This window comes from Neoarius graeffei, chromosome 16 (genome assembly GCF_027579695.1).
Source record: "Neoarius graeffei isolate fNeoGra1 chromosome 16, fNeoGra1.pri, whole genome shotgun sequence".
In the NCBI taxonomy this organism is placed as follows: domain Eukaryota; kingdom Metazoa; phylum Chordata; class Actinopteri; order Siluriformes; family Ariidae; genus Neoarius; species Neoarius graeffei.
In genome coordinates this window covers 37,053,239-37,075,335 of record NC_083584.1, presented here as the reverse complement: position 1 = coordinate 37,075,335, position 22,097 = coordinate 37,053,239, and the positions used below count along the sequence as shown (strand labels likewise).

Sequence of the window (22,097 nt, the reverse complement as noted above, 5' to 3'; positions counted from 1 at the left end):
TGCTTGGATTAACTTTCATTTTCTTGTTTGACTACTTCCACTAAACAGCGTGATACAAAACGGTCGTCGTTATTACATTTTTCCCTCCGCACTTTGTTTATTCTCGGTCAACTTGCATAACCAGGTCATCTTTTCTTAATTCCGCCTATTCAGGAAGCAAAAGCTTCATATACATTTCACTGAATCACAACTGGTTTTCGCATATTTTTTGGAAATGACTGTAGAAATGTTCCCAATTATTATGTCATCATAAGTAATGTAATATGATTGCAAAGTATGTAATTCAGGATTATCGCAGTTTTGTCTTTCTAATACAGACTAGCAAACTAGACGATTCTCCGTATGCTTCGAGTACAAATAAACAGCTGTATCTCCAGTTCCTGTCTGATGCCACGCCATTTGATGGTTCACATTTATAAACCAGCATTCGCTATGACTTGTTTGAACGTGCATACTTAAAAGTGGTTTACACCTAAAATGATCGCAATTTTATACCTCACTTAGAAAAACTGTGACTCATAATATCAGGCTTCTATCATCACAACCTGCTCCTTCTATTCTGAGCGAGTCTTGGGTATACTCATGTTTTCACCAAAGCTGTGTGCGAGTGTCATACCACAGTGAGGTTCCTGATCTCCTCCATGACCCTGGGCCAGAAGGACTGCAGGTTCTGCTGGGCATCTGTTCCCACTGCTCCGAAAGAGTCTCCTGACATCTCCAGATCTGCTATAAAGACACGGGAGACAGAGAAATCAAACTTTAATACCGCAGAAAGAGTGTGCATTTTTTTTTAAATAGACTGAAATGAAAAACTATAAACCGTTTTATTTTTAAATAAAATTCATTTCGAAGATCAAGCACTTTATCAACTGATTTGACAATCGTTGTGCCATTCAGCTGAATGTGAAGAGAAATTCATACAGCAGCACTGTACAGGACAGGAGCAACAGGGCTCCAAACTTCTTGTGCAACCTGGAATTAGAAAGCCACATCTGACTCCCCAGAGTCCTCGGCGTTTCTGAGACTCGGACCAAATGTGGTACGCTGACAGTGTATCCTAAGAAATCACCCATATACACAGTGACACGCACAATTGCGAAATGAGTGGGCTTGGGCTATCAGGCCTGGTGTTTAGAGAATCAAGCTGGCAGGTTACTATGGCATGACAGGAATTCTGCTAAGAAGTTCAGCCAACCTGCCTGAGCTTGTGCTCCTGGGGAACTCAGTACTGCTCACACGTTTTCCTTTTAACCACTCTGGCAGAAAAAAGAAAGCCAAAAATAGCTGGGTGGGGTGCTACTGGCACAGGAGCGAGAAGAAAGACAACTAGGCCTTGTGCAATACAACTATAATCCAAGAGCAAGACAAAGCGCTAAGGGCTTAAACATAGGAGCAATCAGACTTCGGTGTGGCATCACTATGTGGGTCAAATGCAGCAGGACACCCTCGCATACATTACTACACCCAAGAGGAGAGGCAGAAACACAGGCTTTCAACAGAGACCAATAACTGTGTACTTGCACACGGGATCTACTGCTTTTAAAATGAGAATATAAAGATCAATAGCACTAGAGCAGAAACAATACCAATAAATAAATCATGTGTATTGACCAGGCCTGGCTGCACGAAATATGGCCCCGTCAGTTTTTCCGAGTAGAGTTTAGCGTGATAGAAGAAACTAGAAGACAGCAGTAATGCTGAAGAAAGACAACTGGGTTTGAAATATCATTCAGAATGACAGAAAGAAAGGACAGCGAGTCTTGGTCAGAAGTGCTCTGTTGTTTGCGTTCGATTAGTTTGCCGAGGTTGATTTAAGAAACAAAAACGGCATCTGGCTTTGGTCTTGCAACTCTGATCCCTCTCCGAACGTGGATGACTGATTCTCAGTGGTAGCCAGAGAGAAGAAATGATAATTAGATCATTCACTTAACACCGTTTGAAGAACTAGCAAGCTAATTAACACGCATTAACAGCAGGACGACTGTCAAAGGTCCAAGAAATGGGGAGGCAAATTCAAACAGCAAATCCTCCATTTAAGAAATGATGCATCAATATAGCCAGGCTGGCTGCTTTAACTTGGAGCCATGTTAACCTTTCATTCTGAAATACGATACATGATAAACGACCCACCAACAACAGGCTATGTTCTTGATCTATCAGAAACCAAATGAATGGCTGATCATATTTAACACATCGTAAAAATGTATTGTGCACAGACCGGGTCTCAAAAGCCAGCAGGATCGAATATATAGAATCCCTAGACTTGCTTTCCCCACTGGATACACAAATAACCAAGCTGTCTGCATTTTTTGTGCTCACAAGCGTTGATTGCTCTTGCCCTTCAGCAAGCAGGGCAGTGGTGGTGTTGGATTTCTCCTGACCTGTGCGCCTGCCTCACTGGCAGTGTCTACCGCTCTTCTGCCTCTCGGAAAGTCGATGCTTCCTGCACGAGCTGAATCAGCAGGATGTCTTCTGCTAGTCCCGGCCTGCTCCATGCAGGTGGCCCGCAGCGCTCGCCAGTACCTCAGCAAAGGTGTGCGCCTCCATTTCACACCTCGCAGGGCTGCGTGGGTTGAAATGGTGGACTGAAATATGCTGCACTTAATTAGCTCCCTTATAACGGCTGCTGCTTCAAGTGTTACACAGGAGGACACGCAGAGCACGGCTCTTTTTGCGTCATGTGTTTGATGAAGCGGGATGTGGGGAGACACAACGCCAAGCCTCGAGAGCCACAAGGAAAGCACGTGCCCTCTGTGCTGACTCGAACACAATGAGAACCTCTACTCCCTGCCACATTTCTGTACTTTCCAAGTTTCAAATGATGGACTGCACAAACACTGGTGCACGCTGAACACAGTAATGTGACCACACACATAGATTTTCCAATCTGGAATGTTTAATTAGACTACCGATTACTACATCAGAGCGGTGTGGAAAAACTGAAGATGAAACTGAGACACTAGACATGCAAAGGGCAAAAAAAAGTGTTAACTGCTGTTAATTAATTACTGAAAATGCTCGTACGTTAAATTCTACTCTTCAAAAAGGACAGGCTGAGTGTTACTCAATGTCGAGAGAGCGTTTGCCCCAATTGTTTTCCGTCTTTTAAAAAAAGAACCAGTCACTGATTTACACTGCAACTCTTCTTGTTATGTCTAAAGTCCAAAACTAATGTCAACAGAGGCTTATTAAAACAACCTCGGCTTTATAAACGTACCACAGGACTGATCCTTCACTAAGCCCCACCCCTTAGTTACCGTTGCTATGTCTGGCATGCTTCTCATCTAACAAGTAGTATGGAATTTTCAGATTTACCACAAGAAATTCTTAGGATACGTCTGGAGCGACATATCCAAAAAACGCATATTTCCTTCAAGACGCGTCAAGCCAAAGCCAAATGCATCTTTTCAAACTGCTGTTCATGGGCAGCGTAACATACGCAGACGAAAGCGCCAACTACCCTTTTCCAGCTACATGACCTCACATAAATGGCGAGCGTCATTGCGACTGACGAGAGAGAGAGAGACAGAGAGAGAGAGAACGCCATTCCTCCCACCCAGAAAACATAACCAGTTTCACTCCCTTGGCTCCTGGTCACGGATGTGAACGTGCCTTTTGAAGGCTAAATAACTTGCCGGCCCTTTCAGCAGCATGTAACCACAAAAGGGAAAAAAAACTGAAGCTAAAGCCTTGTTTAAGAAGTCCACAACCTCATCAACAAGTGATTAATCTACCCAAGGCTTCATCGCAATCAATTTTCCCACATTAGCTCATACTTTAGCCATGTTTGGTCTTAAAAAGGAAAGCTTTGACAAAAAGGACTTTATCCAAGCTAGCGAGATGACAACTACGCAGCACATATAGATCTCCTCGCATACTGTTTAATCCAGATCCTACAGTGCAAATCCTCCCCCCGCCTCCAAACATCTAGGATACAAAGGTTTATCCAAGGTTCCATTGCCTAGTTACAGTTCCTAAGCTACGATTGGCCGATTCCTGTTTAGAGGAGGGGGGTCAGTCACTCGCAACTTAAAACGATAAAAACGTGATCAATCACAAATGAATCTAAACTAAAAACGGGCTTTTAAGAAATGAGGGAGGATTTTGCTACCAGTGATCTCTAGATCATGTTATCATTCCATGTCTTTCTCCTCCCCGCCCTCATTCCTTGAAAATGGAGCACTGATGAGAGCAGATATGAACGAGTAACACAACCTTATCTGACATCTAAATGCTAAAGGCGTGGGGAGGGGGACTGGCACTGAAAAATGGGTGCAGAACAATTTGGCACAAAGGGATTGTGTGCGTGTTTGTTTAAAAAAAAAAAAAAAGCAATAGCTTGTCTTGCAGATGAATCTGCAAAACTGAAAAGGTACACTTTACACATGGATTATATTAGTTGTGAATGACATGGCATGATAATGGAATTCTCTCTCAAGCGTTCCAAAACGTCCTTGACTTTCCAAACAGCTAAACGTGAAAACTAAATGCATTCCAAAAATAAACAGGAGTTGAGTTTCGATGCTACAGATCCAAGCAGATGCCTTTTTCCTCACAATTTGATACGGAGCAGCAAAGTCCCCATGATACGAAAAGGTCATCTCAAGGGTAATCAGCATACTAGTCTAGTGATATTTAGGACTCATTAACTACTCTAACATTCTCACACAGAGGACGGTCAGGAAAAGCTATCGTGGTTACTGGTTAATCATCAACCCCCGGCAAAAAACAAAACAGCGAGCAATACGCTACAACGAATTACAAGTTAACAAACAAATAACCTTCTGGCTTGTTGTGACAGCTGAAGACGGGTGTGATGAGATGACGGAAGACATAGCTGCGCTATATGACCTATGATTAATCACCGTGCACCTATAGCTCGCTCGTGCTAAATACGTCCTTGTTTCAGCCTCACACCAACTCCAGGAAGCGGTTACTGATTGCTCAAGGTCATTCAATAGAGGAGAGAGGGAGGGAAAACGAGCAAGGTAGGGAGGGACCAAAAAAAAAAAAGAGGGAGATACAGTAGCAGAGAAGAAAGCAAGAGAAGAACAGAGGACTCCTGCTGTAGCTCTCGCTGACCCCATGCTAAACCCAAGGAGCCAATTTGCGTGCCAGTGTCTCCAGAGAGCATGCTGATGCTCAAAGAGCCCCTCTTGTGCGAGGGTCTGTGAGGCATGCACTGTCCTCTCAGTCTCACGCTCTTCCTGCTGACTGAGTGAGCGTGCGAGCCGGTCTCACATTCTTGTGACCTTCATACGCCAACAGGCCCCACTAGCACAGACGGGTACAGCAAGCTAATGCTCGCTCCGGAGCAAACAGAGTCTACACCTGGCAGCTTCCTTTTCCAAATGAAAAGTGCACTGTCCTGAGTAAAAAGTGCCTGGGTCATCAGATAGAACATGCAAAAGGTCACCTTTACATGGATCTGCAGGATTTGTGACGCCGTTGCGTCCCACGCTCGTGTTTTCAAATCACTTATTTGGTTCCATGTTGCCAATGGAGCAGCGAGTGGCTTAAATGATATTCAAATCTCATGCAAACAACAAATCGCAGGGGGATTTGGCAGCAACTTGGAGCTATTTTTAGTTCTCCCCCCACCCTCCCTTCCTTCCATCAGGACTCTACTATCCGAGGTACCAGTGAAAAACTTTCAATTAGAGGCAGAACAGTAATCGGAATGGATCTCAGATTCGTTTAGTGTGCATTAAATGAGGAGAAGTACCCCAGTGGAGATGTTGAAACGTGAGTACGAAAAGACAAAACGAGCAGTTCCCACGAACCAACTCTAAACCTTATTGTGGGACCATCTCAAGTATGTCCCTGAGACGCTACCACCATATTTGCCCTCTGCTCTACATCACTGTCAGTGAAGTGTAAACAAGCCATGAAGGACTGGGCCTTGAAGGTGAAGCAGGACTTTGTGTGTCCTGCACAAATCACCATCTTCCCAGCACTCAACACACAAAAGAAACAACACACATTTCTACGAACTCCATTAACAGGTCCGAAACCAAACAACTGACACGGTGACACTAGTACAAAAAAAAAAACCCTACAAAATATTTCAACACACCGGCTTGAAGTGGACTTTTTAAAATGCATATTTTTAATGTTCTCTTAATATAAAAAAATGAAAACCCAAGAAGCATGAAAGCAGAGGGTACGGGGAAAAGGAAGAGAAGCATTGTGGAGGACAGAGGAAGCATCCCATTTCAGACGGACAGAGAGGCAGAGTGAGAGTAACAGCGCAAACAAACACCAAAGACAGGTTGGTTTGTGGGAATGCTGCCCAAACACAGATGTCACACTTACCTTGTGCCCTTCATAGTGCACTGCAGACTGGAGGAGGCTCCGAGCCTCTTTCAGAGGTGGACAGAGAAACTCTAGCCCACAGGCTCTGTCCTGGGAGCAAACAAAGGCTGTGTGTGGGGCAGGCAGTCGACATTGCACGCCGATCCCAAAGCCGAGAGGAAAGCAACAACCCCCCTTTTCAAAACCCCCCTCCGCTTTCACTCCTCCATCAACTCCTATCCCCCCTTCCATTTCTCCTCTGACTGACTCCACTAAAAGCACCTACAGCCTTCAGTCCGTCTGTGTCTGGCCACGCTTCTGTTTGTCTTTCAGTTGACCCCTGCTTCAATGTGAAGTCAGAGAGAAAACAGCAGAGAAAGTGAGAGACAGACAGGAGGAGAGCGACTGTAGATCAGTATAGGAAGTGCTGGACAAAAAAAAAAAAAAATCTCCTGCCTGCTTTCCCTTTAACACTTGAAAGTAAGCAATCTATCCTGCTACGTGATACTTATGGCCCGCCTCTCCTCCAGATCCCACCCTTTTCTTCTCTTCTCTTCAAAGCCGACAGAGCCCGTTTTCGCTTCCACTGGCTCAGCTGACTGTCCTTAGGCTGTGTAATTCCACCCTCCCTCCCTCAGCCTTTTTCTGCTCCACCCCTTTTCACAGAGAGTCAACTTCCTGTTTTAAGTTACCTTGAGAAGTGGGGTAGGGGTCAGGGAAGGAAAAAAGGAACAGCGAGAAAACAACAGACAAAAGGACGGAGTGGAAAAAACGGACATGACGAGGGTGGAGGAGGGTCTCTGTCCGTTAGCTTCACAAGTCTTCTCTGCCGATCTCGTCTCCTGCTGGAGCTGGACGGAACAACTGGCTTCTCACCAACAACTGTGCCTTGCTTATTTACAATGTCAAACAAAATGTCTCTAGAGCCTGCCCCTCCGATTAGCACACTGGCTGGCTGAACGGTGACGTAAATCACCTCGAGGCCACCGATTGGCTCTGAGGCGTGTCAAAGTAGCTGCCGCATGCCGTCGCCGGATGATTTAAAGTGGAATGTCACACAGGGCAGATAAGCCATCACACAGGCACACAAGGACATCTGTCCACTAAAAGCTCTGTAGAATGTGCAATTCGTTTATGCCATTTAACATAGTGTGAAATTAAAAGCAGCATCGTCTGACTAAATAACGAGAACACGGTCCTCAGAAAACACAGACTGATTAGAGGTGACCTTAAGCCGCTTCGGCCAAACATGCTGACAAAATCAGGAATATGCAAACACATCCTCCTGAAATAGATATGAGACCATGATGACAATCAGCAAAAAAAAAAAAAGAAGCCATCCTAGTGTCTGTTCAGTCGGTGCGGTTATTTCAATCCTGTTATGTATGTAATATTAGAAAACATCTTGTATAACAAAGGTTACTTCAAATGCAGTTTCCTGTTAAAACTCCAGCAGCTCATTTCATAGAAAGCGTGTTATTGATTTATACTGCATAATCTGCAGCTTCATAATCCGAGTCTTGCAAAAAAAAATCACTACAAAAAATATATTCTTCATAACGCAACATGATTTCGTCTAGTACAGTAGTACATTTTATCAAAATGATGGCATATCAACAAAACAACAACAGGATGACCAGAACAAATCTGGACCATTTATAGAGAAAATGGGGGCGTTTTAAAGGATGCCTGACATGGCGGAATGACCTCAAGGTTATCTTATCATTCCGGTAAATACCTGCTGTTTGGTGAGGAAGGGCAGGAGAGGACAAATCACTAGCCTGGGACAAGCAGGCATGGTGGTCGGGCTATTATTTTAGTTATTCCTAGTAACCTGGTGGACAAGCAGGTTTAATAACCACAGATGGTCATTTTGTGCACATGTTTAAACATAATGCCCTTCACAGTGATGCTAACAAACGAACTAATGTGACTCATTCTGAATGTCAGCACCTGCAGACCTCCAAACATCATCTGAGGAGCAGTCAAGCTTTCCTCAGTCAGGTATAATAAATGAAAACTTTGACAAAAAAAAAAAAAAGTAAGACAGGGCTCGACATTAAGCACTGCCCGATTGCCCGGGGCAAGTGAAACATTAATTCGGGCAAGTGGGATATGTCCCTGAAATGCCCAACCGGGCAAGTTGGAATGAGCATATATTACAAACTAGCACCACAAAAATTAGGCTTTTTGAACTTTTATTTCGGTTCCTAAAAGCGTCCCTCACTACGTATCCGTCATTATGTCTTGGCTGTTTTCTTAGTCTCGGTTTCATTTACTTTGCAAGTTATTTTATATACCCCCGCTGTTGTAGTATGGTACGCGTACTGTTTATAGACCCCTTGTGCATGACGTCACGCATCACGTGATAATTGCAGCTGGAGTCAGACAGACACCATCTTTCATGCAAGCAAGGCTTAACCTGTATTCAATATGGTTAATTTTTGCACTGTTTTTGCTTGTTCAAACAGAGAAATAGATAAAAGGCATTACCGTCTCCCCGCTATCAAGAAAAATGTTAACAAATAGAAGCAAATGCTTCAAGAACAACGAGGAAATGAGTGGTTAAAGAATACAAGGAGAGGAGCTCGGCCTGAAAACTCCAGAGAAATTCACGATTGTATTTAAAATGTATTTTACAAAAACAAAGTCAGAAGGGAGGATGGAAGAGTTTGCTTAAGAATCTCCTTTGATTTTTTTTTTCTGCTTGCATTCGAGTCAGCTCCTTAACGTAAGTGTTTGACTTTCTTAAAGGTGAAGCCACTTCCTTATTCGACACAGAAAACCCAGATTGGTTTCAAACAACTCTGGCATTTAAAAAAAAAAAAAAAAAAAAACCTCAACAAGGAGTGACATGTGCGATAAATCCTGAAAGAACAGAACAGATTAAGAGCAGAGAGAGCTGGAGCTTTGTTTCTGTTATCAGAGGAACACAGTCCTGTGCAAAATATTTATATATCCGGGGGGTGGTTTATTTTGTGTTTTTATTTATCTTTTTTTGTTACATTATCCACCTCTAGGTTTATTTAATAAAAATTTTTTAAAAATTAAAAAAAAAAAAATAACTGCGCTGCTTCATGACAAACCGGCTGCACTGATTCAGTTACAGGTTGCCAGGTCTGTAATAAAAACACACAACCTACAAACTAAATTTTAAACTCAAACATTATCCTGTCTGTCATGACACGTCTTTTTTTTTAACCTAGAGATGGATAACAACAACAAAAAAAGATATATAAATCTTCTCAAACAGTACTGTTCAAAAGTATTGGCACCCTATTTTCTTTATACAAACTTTGTTATAGATTTCTATTTTATGATTCTACATCATCAAATAACGAACCTACAGTCAGAGAGTTCTACATAAACACACTGAACTTCACAACAGCTGCATGCATGCATGCGACATGGAAATAAATCAACTAAGGCAGGAAAAACTATTTTGGATAAAATTGTTATTGGGCAATTTCATGTAAATGTCAACCTCACCATGCAAAAATAAAGCAACATGTAATACATCAAAACCACTCCCAGAGATATCACCTAGGCCTGTATTTTACAGATGTGAATAAGTTGAACCAATTTGTAACCAACCTAATATGTCACAGTCAGTCTTTCTTTCTTATAATGTAAAACCCAAGCTAAAATCAACTTTGATCATGTGCAATTCTATATTATTGCCACAAGCCACAGAAATGTATGCTAAAATCCACAAAACAGCAAAACAATAGCCATCCTAAATATTATTTAAGAACTTTGATAGTTTTAGCTGATATTTAGAGAGTTTTTCAAAGGGTTATGGTGGTTAAATTGCTGATTTTCTAAACATATGCCATGTCTATTTCAGACGCGTCACATCCATAACGAAATTTCGTCACATCCATAACGCTGACTTTTCCTTCCGAAACTCTGCATGAAATATAAAATATTTTAAACAAAGATTTTTTAATATTCGCCTTGGACCCCTCTATCAAATGGATATCTCCATTTCGACATTAGGTTTACGATTTCACAGGGTTTGATAAAAACGTACAGTCACCCAAGAAAAGTGATACTTTTTCTGTCACATCCATAACGCATCTTTTATTGGCATTTTCTGGCATGCCCTAGATGTACTATGGGAATTGTTCTTGTTCTATCACTTCTCCAGTATGGTACAGCCTTAAAATATGCAACACCTGTTTAAATACTGGGAGACAATAAAACATGCACTGGGTCATTTGTTGCCATTTTGAGTTCAAGTGTCACGTCCATAACGCTGGAATTGCCCTATTGTCCGTTACAAGTAAAAAGTGACCAATAACCAAACTAAATAATAAACTTAAATCAATAACCAAACTTTGACTCAATGTGTGATCTTCATTTTATGTTGCAATTCACAACTATTCTATGGTTTTCCTTAAAAAAAAAAAGTAGCACTTGCAAAATTGGGGTAAAGGGATAATACTGGGGGGCAAGTGGAAATTAACCCCCGCTTGCCCTGGGGGCAAGTGGGTTTAAAAGTTAATGTTGAGCCCTGAAATAAGAGCATGTGAAACACACAATGCTTGCCAGAGTCTAATACTAATTTTTTACATGCAATGTGAAAACAGAATGCATTTCGCAGCACTTGCTGATTTCGTCGACGATGCAAACACAATGTGCAACATTAGGAAATTGTTAGAAGAGGATAATGATCATATACGTATTCGGGTCTCTAAGCTTACATGATGTTAGCCACCACTTTTTAGCCTTGTAAGTTATGTTTCTGGACAACAAACACATTGCACTAAGCTTTTACTGCCACTCATCTAGCCAATTTATTATTTTTTCACCTTGTATAGAGGCAAAGTGTCAATGTTTTTCCATGTGGTAATAAGAAACAGCAGACTGGTGAATGATTGCACATCACTGGAGCACAACAGACTGTAATGTTCCTTCCTTTTACTGAAACATGATTCTTAACTTTGTTACATAGAAAAGAGCAAACGCTTCATCAAATTTAAACTCTTCCACTCACAGCTGCTTTATACTTCTGCACTGAAGCATATCTGTCAGATATTGTGGTTAACTGTGATGCATAAAGACATGCTGACACACGGGAATGCAGTCTTCCACAATCTAAATAGTGCATTATGCATATTTACAGTCCTGCGCATCAACCAGTGAAAACATGATGAGAATGCATGACCCCTCAACACATCAAATAATACTGAAAAGCTACATAATTCTTTAACCTGACATCGCTCTAATGAGCACAAAGCGTCCCAATAACTTGGCTGTAAGTCATGCTGTATACAACCCCGATTCCAAAAAAGTTGGGACAAAGTATAAATTGTAAATAAAAACGGAATGCAATAATTTACAAATCTCAAAAACTGATATTGTATTCACAATAGAACATAGACAACATATCAAATGTTGAAAGTGAGACATTTTGAAATTTCATGCCAAATATTGGCTCATTTGAAAATTTCATGACAGCAACACATCTCAAAAAAGTTGGGACAGGGGCAATAAGAGGCTGGAAAAGTTAAAGGTACAAAAAAGGAACAGCTGGAGAACCAAATTGCAACTCATTAGGTCAATTGGCAATAGGTCATTAACATGACTGGGTATAAAAAGAGCATCTTGGAGTGGCAGCGGCTCCCAGAAGTAAAGATGGGAAGAGGATCACCAATCCCCCTAATTCTGCGCCGACAAATAGTGGAGCAATATCAGAAAGGAGTTCAACAGTGTAAAATTGCAAAGAGTTTGAACATATCATCATCTACAGTGCATAATATCATCAAAAGATTCAGAGAATCTGGAAGAATCTCTGTGCGTAAGGGTCAAGGCCGGAAAACCATACTGGGTGCCCGTGATCTTTGGGCCCTTAAGGCCAATTTATGCTGACAACCCAGTCCTCGCAGATGGCGTCACAGATGGCGTCTGCGAAGCCCCCCCCCTTCGCAGACGCTCTGCGCGCACCTCCCAAAAATTGTGACCACCACAGACAGCCTCGCAGACAAGAGAGCTCTGATTGGTCCACTCTACATCTGCTGTACACGCACTTCCACTTCCCTACTTTCCCGGTTTGTTTTGTTTTCACGACCACCATTTTTAAAAACCCGAGCGAAGATGGAGCAGCACGAAGAGCGGTTGATCGAGGAAGTGAGGAAGTACGATCAAAGTGCGGACTCGTCCAGTTGCCATTGTTGTTGGTGTTGAATGACCTGTTGCTCCTCAGTAACCGGAGGATAAACACTCCACTAACCACACTCACCAACTACTCCTAGCGATTTCGCGCCCCCTTGCGTTGTGGCGGTGAATAACATCGCGCACGCCTATTACTCCCCGCTCAACGATAAATTACAACTGTCTGCGAAAAGCTATCTGCGAAAGCCTTGTCGCAAGAGCATGCAGAGCCCTTTAGATGGCACTGTATCACATACAGGCATGCTTCTGTATTGGAAATCACAAAATGGGCTCAGGCGGCACGGTGGTGTAGTGGTTAGCGCTGTTGCCTCACAGCAAGAAGGTCCTGGGTTTGAGCCCTGTGGCCGGCGAGGGCCTTTCTGTGTGGAGTTTGCATGTTCTCCCCGTGTCCGTATGGGTTTCCTCCGGGTGCTCCGGTTTCCCCCACAGTCCAAAGACATGCAGGTTAGGATAACTGGTGACGCTAAATTGACCGTAGGTGTGAATGTGAGTGTGAATGGTTGTCTGTGTCTATGTGTCAGCCCTGTGATGACCTGGCGACTTGTCCAGGGTGTACCCCGCCTCTCGCCCGTAGTCAGCTGGGATAGGCTCCAGCTCGCCTGCAACCCTGTAGAACAGGATAAAGCGGCTAGAGACAATGAGAATGAGATGAGAAAATGGGCTCAGGAATATTTCCAGAGAACATTATCTGTGAACACAATTCACCGTGCCATCCGCCGTTGCCAGCTAAAACCCTATAGTTCAAAGAAGAAGCCGTATCTAAACATGATCCAGAAGCGCAGACGTCTTCTCTGGGCCAAGGCTCATTTAAAATGGACTGTGGCAAAGTGGAAAACTGTTCTGTGGTCAGACGAATCAAAATTTGAAGTTCTTTATGGAAATCAGGGACGCCGTGTCATTCGGACTAAAGAGGAGAAGGACGACCCAAGTTATCAGCGCTCAGTTCAGAAGCCTGCATCTCTGATGGTATGGGGTTGCATTAGTGCGTGTGGCATGGGCAACTTACACATCTGGAAAGACACCATCAATACTGAAAGGTATATCCAGGTTCTAGAGCAACATATGCTCCCATCCAGACGGCGTCTCTCTCAGGGAAGACCTTGCATTTTCCAACATGACAATGCCAAACCACATACTGCATCAATTACAGCATCATGGCTGCGTAGAAGAAGGGTCCGGGTACTGAACTGGCCAGGCTGCAGTCCAGATCTTTCACCCACAGAAAACATTTGGCACATCATAAAACGGAAGATGCGACAAAAAAGACCTAAGACGGTTGAGCAACTAGAATCCTACATTAGAAAAGAATGGGTTAACATTCCTATCCCTAAACTTGAGCAACTTGTCTCCTCAGTCCCCAGACGTTTACAGACTGTTGTAAAGAGAAAAGGGGATGTCTCACAGTGGTAAACATGGCCTTGTCCCAACTTTTTTGAGATGTGTTGTTGTCATGAAATTTAAAATCACCTAATTTTTCTCTTTAAATGATACATTTTCTCAGTTTAAACATTTGATATGTCATCTATGTTCTATTCTGAATAAAATATGGAATTTTGAAACTTCCACATCATTGCATTCCGTTTTTATTTACAATTTGTACTTTGTCCCAACTTTTTTGGAATCAGGGTTGTACATAATCTATATGTTATGCCAACAGCAAGAAAACCATAACCTTGGGCCCAAAGAGTCGCCGGTTCAATTCCTGGGATCAGCAGGAAAAATGTGAGGGGAGTTGAGTGAATGAACAGCCCTTTCCCCTCCCTCTGTATCATGGCTGAAGTGCCCTTGAGCAAGGCAACTCACCCCCAACTGCTCCCCGTACCTCATGAAATTATTCATGAGGTACTTTGCCAATCATCACAATTTAAACCATGACATCTGAAGAAAAGAGCTCGCTTTGCTACACGATATGAAACAGCCAATTTATACTTTATCCTGATCATCCTTCATGTTTGTTTATATGTGCGATTCCAAACAGAGTTGAGCGCGGTGCCACATCCGGTGATCGTAGTCCATGCAAAAACTTCCCACGTCAAGAAATCATTACCCCCCTCATAAATTAAAAGGAAAGCAAAATGCTTTTCTATCCTGCATGTTTACGTAGGCTACAGTCAGTGCACTTTGAGCAGAACAGCAGTCACTTTACACCCACGAGCAGGCAGTTGTAATGTTTAAGTCATCAATCCAAGGACTGTAAACCGTCACTGCATTTGAGTTTATGTTGAAACTACATCACGTTAGGAGTTTAAAAATAAATCTAAACATGTTTCTGGTGTTCATCTGTGAGCTGGTGCTGTATTTTTGTTATTCATATGAGAAGTTAGCAGTTCTCTGCTGCTGCGATGTCACAGGACAACATTGCAAGTGCAGTTACAATAGGAGAAATAGGAGTTAACAGGAGCTCTGGCAGAGATTCGGCGAAGCTATTATGCTGTTAGAGCCAAAAGTGGAAGCTTTAGAACCTGATTTGTTTGAGCAGAGTGTACAGATGGCACGCAGAGAGCTTAAACCCGCTAAAGGTCAAATTGCACTGAAGGTAAGACAGGAAACTGTTAACCAAAGTGAACGCAAAATTATTTAAATTAGTCCTCTTATTTAAAGGGGGAAAAAAAAAAAAGTGTTTTTTCATATTATACTAACCTCCTACAGGGTTTTTAGACTGATACCCTCAGTCCCTGACCTAGTGAACCAGTATGAGGATGTATTTATTTATAGAGTTCAAAGCTGGATAAGGGCATCTGCCAAATGCCTTAAATGTAAAAACAGACCAATAATGAAAGAAGGTTAAACCAAAAGTATCAAGTGATGAGTTTATTACACATAAATCCTGAATACTGTGTTTATGAAAAATATTGATGTACAAATTGTTCAGGGTGGAGTTTTGCTTTAGGTTCTTCTGGCTTGACTGGCTGCTGAGCTGAAGGGCCGGATCACAATGACTGACGTTTATAGGTTTATTATAGGTTACATGGTCACAAGACCAGGTCATAATGATTCAAAAGAGCTCTTCAGCAGCTTTCAAACAACATGAGCGTCATTCTGCTCTGAGCTACAGTGCGCGAGAGAGAAGCGAGACAGATGCAAGCATTTTAGTCGACTTTGGAGCTCATTATGTTTCAACCACGTTCCTGTCATTTATGTTACAGCTATGTTTGTTATTTTGTACACACAACAAAACCGTCAATGACAGCCAGGCTTGTAGTACTCGAGTACAACTCGTGACTCAACTTGGACTTGAGCATTGATGACTCGGACTTGGACACAGACTCGTGCATTCACTGCATTCGGAATCGTAAACTGGAGATGAGGACTGATTTTTTTTTTTTGTAACATGCCATAATAATTTGGCATAAGATATTTATATCTACATTAATTTTTCTACTTATTTTGTGCAAGAGCGTCACACCTGCACGCCTTGGTGCGTGCATCAGATAGACTCTCGGGCACGCTCCAGACAGCGTGCATGCCAAGCGGACTCTCACACGTGCACCGTAAATGACTCACACCTGCACACGATTAAGGCGCAATCAACCTAGTCTGGCTAACGCGACTTCAAAGCTCTGCGAGCATTTGGTCTGGCAAAGATATTAAGCCCAACCGTTTCCCAAAGCGCGTGGTTGACCCACCTCCCTGAAATGCCTCAGTTTGCTACTGGTCGAAGCCAGAAAAGGCTGTGACGAAGCTTAAACCAATCACATCACTCTTTCCTCTGACGTATGTGACGCGACAGAAACTGCTTTAGTAACTGGTAGATTAAACTCTTACCGAAGCCGGTCAGGAGCAAGGCGAAAACGTCCTTCCTTTCAATAAATACCTCCAGGGCTGCTCTTTGCTCCGTTTTCAATGAGAACTTCCCGTTGAATGCTTTCAATACAGCATCTACCGCTGTAAACAATCTATGGCTTCCGGTCGCAGTTCTACTACGTCAGTGCCTTGAACACGCCTCTACCCAGGGCCGTTGGAGATGCTCAAAGTTGATTGGCTCCCGATTTTTCGGGAACTTGGAAGAGCTGGAGATAGCTTGCCTTGCCAGACTAAGTTCGCAACAGGCCCTCGTGTTGCGTCACGCTTAGGATGGGCGGGCCCAGGCTACAATCAACCCGCCTATATAAACACTGTGAAAACACACTTAGTTTGCAAAGTATTGAGTTGCATTGCTGACACATTACCAAGCCTTAGTTGCTTGTTTGATTTCCTGATGCCTGATTTCCTGTTTCCCATCTTTGATTCTGCCTCGTCTATGGTAGCCCGTTTGTGCCTCGCTCGACCTATTGCCCGTTTCACTGTTTTATGATCTTACCAGTCATTCTGCATTGTTAACCTGTTTTCATTTGTATTAACAAACATGCCTTTTGCACTTGCATCCGTCTCCCAACCATCTCTGACAGCATACTTCACACTCCCTGATAAACAGAATGCACATTCACCTGTTCATACGTCATGTCCAGGAACAAACTCATGTTAATGGCGCTAAAACATCCATCCATTATCTGTAGCCGCTTATCCTGTACGTGGTCGCAGGCAAGCTGGAGCCTATCCCAGCTGACTACGGGCGAAAGGCGGGGTACACCCTGGACAAGTTGCCAGGTCATCGCAGGCCTGACACAGACACACACAACCATTCATACTCACGTTCACACGTACAGTCAATTTGAGCCACCAGTTAACCTAACCTGCATGTCTTTGGACTGTGGGGGAAACCGGAGCACCCGAAGGAAACCCACGCGGACACGGGGAGAACATGCAAACTCCACACAGAAAGGCCCCCGTCGGCCGCTGGGCTCAAACCCGGACCTTCTTGCTGTGAGGCGACAGTGCTAACCACTACACCACTGTGCTGCCGGCACTAAAACAGCCACCGTCAAATGGTGCAATTGGAGCCTTATTCTCTGACCTCAACTCAGCTCAGTAGTGTACTCGACTCAGAATTTTTTTTTATGACGTGGACTTCAACACTAGAGACTCGAGACTGGACTCGGAATCGAAGTTTAGTGACTCAACTACAACACTGATGACTCTGTAGCTCACTCCATCCTCGTCTTGTCCGGAAGAAATTATCTAAAAGTGGGCCACACCTCGGGCAATAAATGTTGCAAGCTATAAAACACCCTAGGAATACCGACCTATTTGCCAGAAAGAATCCAAAACGGCGAGGAATTGACTGAGAAGCGATTTTTGTTGAACTGCTCATTAAGGCTTAATTAGTCCAATTAGTTGCCTCTCACCGATAGTCAGTTGGGATAGGCGCCAGCTTGCCTGCGACCCTGTCCAGGATAAGCAGCTGCACATAATGGATGGATAATGGATAGTCCATAACTTCATGAATAACTGTAATTAAGCAAATCTGGGTAGAAGTTATATGCACCCTAGGTTCCCCTACCTTCATGCCAGAAAGAATCAAAATCAGTGAAGAACTGAGGGAGAAGAAGCGATCTGTGTGGAAACTGCTCGTTAGGGCTTAAATACTCCATATCTTCATTATTAATTGCAATTATGCAAATTTGGGTAGAAGCTATATGCACCCCAGGCAGATCTACCTTCCTGCCAAAAAGAATAAAAATCAGTGGAGAATTGAGAAGTGATTTTCGTGAAATGTGGATGCCGCCAGACGGACAGCACATGATGGGATAAGTCGGCCGGATGAGATAATAATGGTAATTTTTAGAAGAAGCCTTTGTCACATATACATTACAGCACAGTGAAATTCTCTCTCTGCATTTAACTCTGCTGAAGCAGTGAACACACACACAAAGAGCAGTGAGCAACTGCTCTACTGTGCCGGGGTTGGGGGTTAGCTGACTTGCTCAAGGGCACGTCAGCCATGGATGTAGAGGGAGGGGAAAGAAGAGAAGAAGCCTTTATTTGTCGCATGTACACTCAAGCACAGTGAAATTCCTCCTCTGCATTTAACCCGTCTGAAGCAGTGAACAAACGCATGCACACACAAGTGAGCGTGCTGTGGAATAAGAGGAATAAAGCGCTTTAAAGGCTGAGAGAAATGCGTTTTTTTTGCACTTAAACAGAATAGCAGTTCGGCAAGGTTTACTGAGTCCCTGGACAGAAGCAACTATTCTCTAAACCACACGGAAGCGGATATATTCATATTCACGTTCATATTTAGCCCTTTTAGAACCGCCCGCCAAGCAACCAGAAGTTGCAGACGAGAGTCACGTGACGTCAAGAGTGTATATGTCGGCTACGAACACCACCACGAGCGACCAAAGTGAGCAGGAATTTAGTGAGGGAGAAAATTCAAGTTTTAGTAGTTTTTCGTCAGTTCAAGTTGATGACGACATACTGACAGAAGTAGTGGTGGCCGGGATTCCCTTGGCGGGAAATTTAAACTCGAAAAATTCTGAATGTTCCCGACATTTACGACGCGGGTTTCAATGATAAGTTTTCATTGTCGGGACTTGTACTATTATTATTCAAGGGGGAAAGGGGTACATTTCTATTGACCTTTAAGGATGTGCTGTTACTGTGAAATAAATGACAAAATAAATACCACTAATCATATCGCCCATAGTGGTTGATTATTTTCATGTAATGGCATACAAGATAAATACATCAAGTTTTATTCTAACTTGCTATACTCTTCAAAGACATCTTTTAAAGAGCAGGGAAACGTTCATTTGTAAAATAAGAGCTGAAACCTTTCATAGGTCTCAAAATAAATATTCATTAGCTCATGCTAGTGATAGTTCTTCTTATACCTGCATCTGTTTCACCCCAACAGAAGCTTCCCGCCCTGACAAGTCCGACAACACACAACTCTCTCTGAAACTGCAAATAAATACATACATCAACAAATATATTTATTCATTTCAAGTATTAACTGATTGTCTTACTAGTTACGTTCAAATAAAACGACATTAAGCCCAGCTAACATGGCCACTGAACAAGTTTCCCCCACGGAGAAAGAGAAATGTCACTTCCTGTGTTACAGCAACACCTACTGTTTTCACATACTGCCACTTAAGTGCTTAACGTGAGGTTTCACTCTGACTCACCAACAGTTTACTGTAAGAAAGAAAACTTACACCGTGCATCTAACAGCAGTAACAAATATTCGATAAAGAAAATCACACTGTATATACCCTAATGCAGGGTTTCCCAAAGTGTGGGGGGTGCGCGAGCTGCCACTAGGGGGTGCGCGAGATAAAAAACGTAATGGCGATTTTTAACTCTTCTTCTACACCGTAACGGTTCTGCAGTAGTTTGTGGCTTCATTCATTCGCGATGCTCAACTGGTTGAAATCGGCAAAACTAAATGCGCCACCACAAATCAGGGATGAAGGAGGAGAAACCCCAACAGATAGGGAGGAGCATTCACCGTGTTGCAACGTTTTAAAACTGTTACATTTCAATCAAATTCTATCTAATTCAAATATGAGATCGCATAATATGTTAATGTGATTCGATGTTCTCATTCGAGCACGACATGCTGCCTTTGTAAGAAAGCTTTGGTGTTTTTTTTTTTTCACTTTTGTGGTTTCCTGCAGGTGTGGCAAACGATGTTTGTTATCATTTTAGCACGATTTAAGATGCTGCCTTTATAAGAAAGCGTGTGTTTTTTGGAACTGGGGGTGTGTCAACCTGTTTGGAGTATAGAAGGGGGTGCGCGGCCAAAAAAGTTTGGGAACCGCTGCATGGAAGTAAACTGTAAAGACTGTGGAAAAGCTTATCATCAACTGCATCAGATTATTTACATGTTATTTTCAGATGCAGGAGTCGCAATGTCTGATGATCTGTATATGAAGTAATAATAATAAGTTCAATTTATATAGTGCCTTTCTCAAAACCCAAAGTCGCTTTACAATTATAGGGGGGAGTCCACCAAATAGAGGTCAGGATTTCATTCCAATGGCGTAGCAGCCAGAGTCCCACCAAAAGGCGCAAGAAAACAAGTCCCACACCACCAGCACAGCCGCCGCGACGCCGCTGGGCAACATTACTCGGAACACCATGCCATGGATCCACAAAGCGAGCACAGACGCACCGCCACGCAGAGCGCTGGTATGTCCCAAACCGCCTGCACAGCCACCGCAACACCACCGAGCAACACTGCTCGGAACATCACGCCAAACACTAAAGCACAGCGCTGGACAACCACGATGTTAAAATGACCAACGAGCTCACTGCAGTCCATAGCGAGGAGCGCAGGCATCACCCACAGTGAACCAAGGCCTGGAGGGAACCGACACCCAAAACTGGGTCTGGAGCTACACCACAACCGGCGGACAAAACACTCAAACAAAAACAAACATCAAACTACACAAAAATAAATAAATAAAAATAAAAAGCTCCACTAAGTGCAAAAGTTTGCACACCCTTACTTCAAAATGACACAAAGGCATTTTATGCGAGTTGGGTGTTACAGATAATGCTTTACTATCACAAACTACAAGAAATGTTAAAAGGATATTAAGGGTGAAATAGTCAATATTTCTGAACGTTATATAAATGTGGATTTTTATCCACTGGACTTCATGTCATGGATTTTTTGCAAATTTGCTCAGCAGTATTTTACCTCAGCTGCTTGTTTGTGTCTTTATGTCCGTGTTTCTGAATGGTATATTTTTATTTATTTATTACTGTTGGTAAACACTGAACTCTTTTATACACTAACTTTATATAAAAATAAAAAAGGTCATTATTTGCATTTTTGGTCTTGTGATTGCTTCTTTTAAACTCAGCTGCTCATAGCAAACTGTTTACAGTCTGTTTGATATTTTTATGCTTTATAAATAAGACTGATGCCAGGATCAGCCTCGAGGATATTTTTGTCTTTCACGATGGTCACCATGTCAGATTAGGCAATCACAGTGCCATAGATTCTTACCATGTCTTGCTGAGGACAAAACACTGCAAGAATTTATAGGACCACAGCACTATGTGCCATTTGGGATGCCCCACAACACTGACGAAAAGTTTAGCGTCAGACATTTTTCAGAATCGTTCACATGTTGTCAGGAGGGTCAAGAAATGGTTAATTATGGCCATCAAGAAACACGTTGTTGGAGTTATCAAACTAGGCAACTAAGTACAAAAAAAAGGGTTACCAGGCAAAACAAACTTCGCCCAGTAGCACTTATGATGAATATGAAGGAAGATATTGTGAAAAAATTATTTTGACTTTTTCAGTGACCTTGTGTATGAACATACTTGGCCAATAAACATGGTTCTGATTCTCTGCTGCTTTCAGCCAATCAGAACACACTGTACTGCACGACTGTTACACTCTTACAGCACGATGACATAGTGGCGACCGCCTCTATATGAAGCAGTAGCCACAAAAACCTTGACCGGATGACCCTCAAAACGTTGGAGGTTCTATTTGAGACCAATGCCCATCTATCCTGAAAGTTTCATGAAGATTGGTCCAGCCGTTTCCTGTAATATCGTTAACAAAAAAAATAAACCACTGAAAACAATACCTCGCCCCCTGGTGGACTCCGTCCTGGGCGAGGTAAAAAATATGACATGCTAGACTTTTCATTGGAGTCTCGTGGGGTGTCCCAGACTCCACATAGCTGTTCTTCAATTACATCATGCTACAGGGCCCATTTGCTGTCCCCGGTGTTCATACTCCAGCCAGACACTGGAAATTTGTCTGCCACAACAAA

General features: G+C 42.8%; 1 protein-coding gene across 8 annotated transcripts in view; it reads right to left on the bottom strand.

Moving 5' to 3' along the window:
- The window catches only part of nfyc (nuclear transcription factor Y, gamma), a 57,754-nt gene that overhangs the window by 25,849 nt on the left and 9,808 nt on the right, over positions 1–22,097 (bottom strand). For 3 of the 8 annotated variants that reach the window (XM_060942861.1, XM_060942867.1, XM_060942866.1), the window contains exon 2: positions 617–726. In XM_060942861.1, the coding sequence (XP_060798844.1) occupies positions 617–715 (99 nt within the window). In that variant the 5' untranslated portion in view covers positions 716–726. Of the gene's footprint in view, positions 1–616; positions 727–2,381; positions 2,891–4,781; positions 5,463–6,315; positions 6,491–6,986; positions 7,202–22,097 lie in introns of those variants that run through there. The other 5 variants (XM_060942868.1, XM_060942862.1, XM_060942863.1 and 2 more) reach the window with 5 other exon arrangements.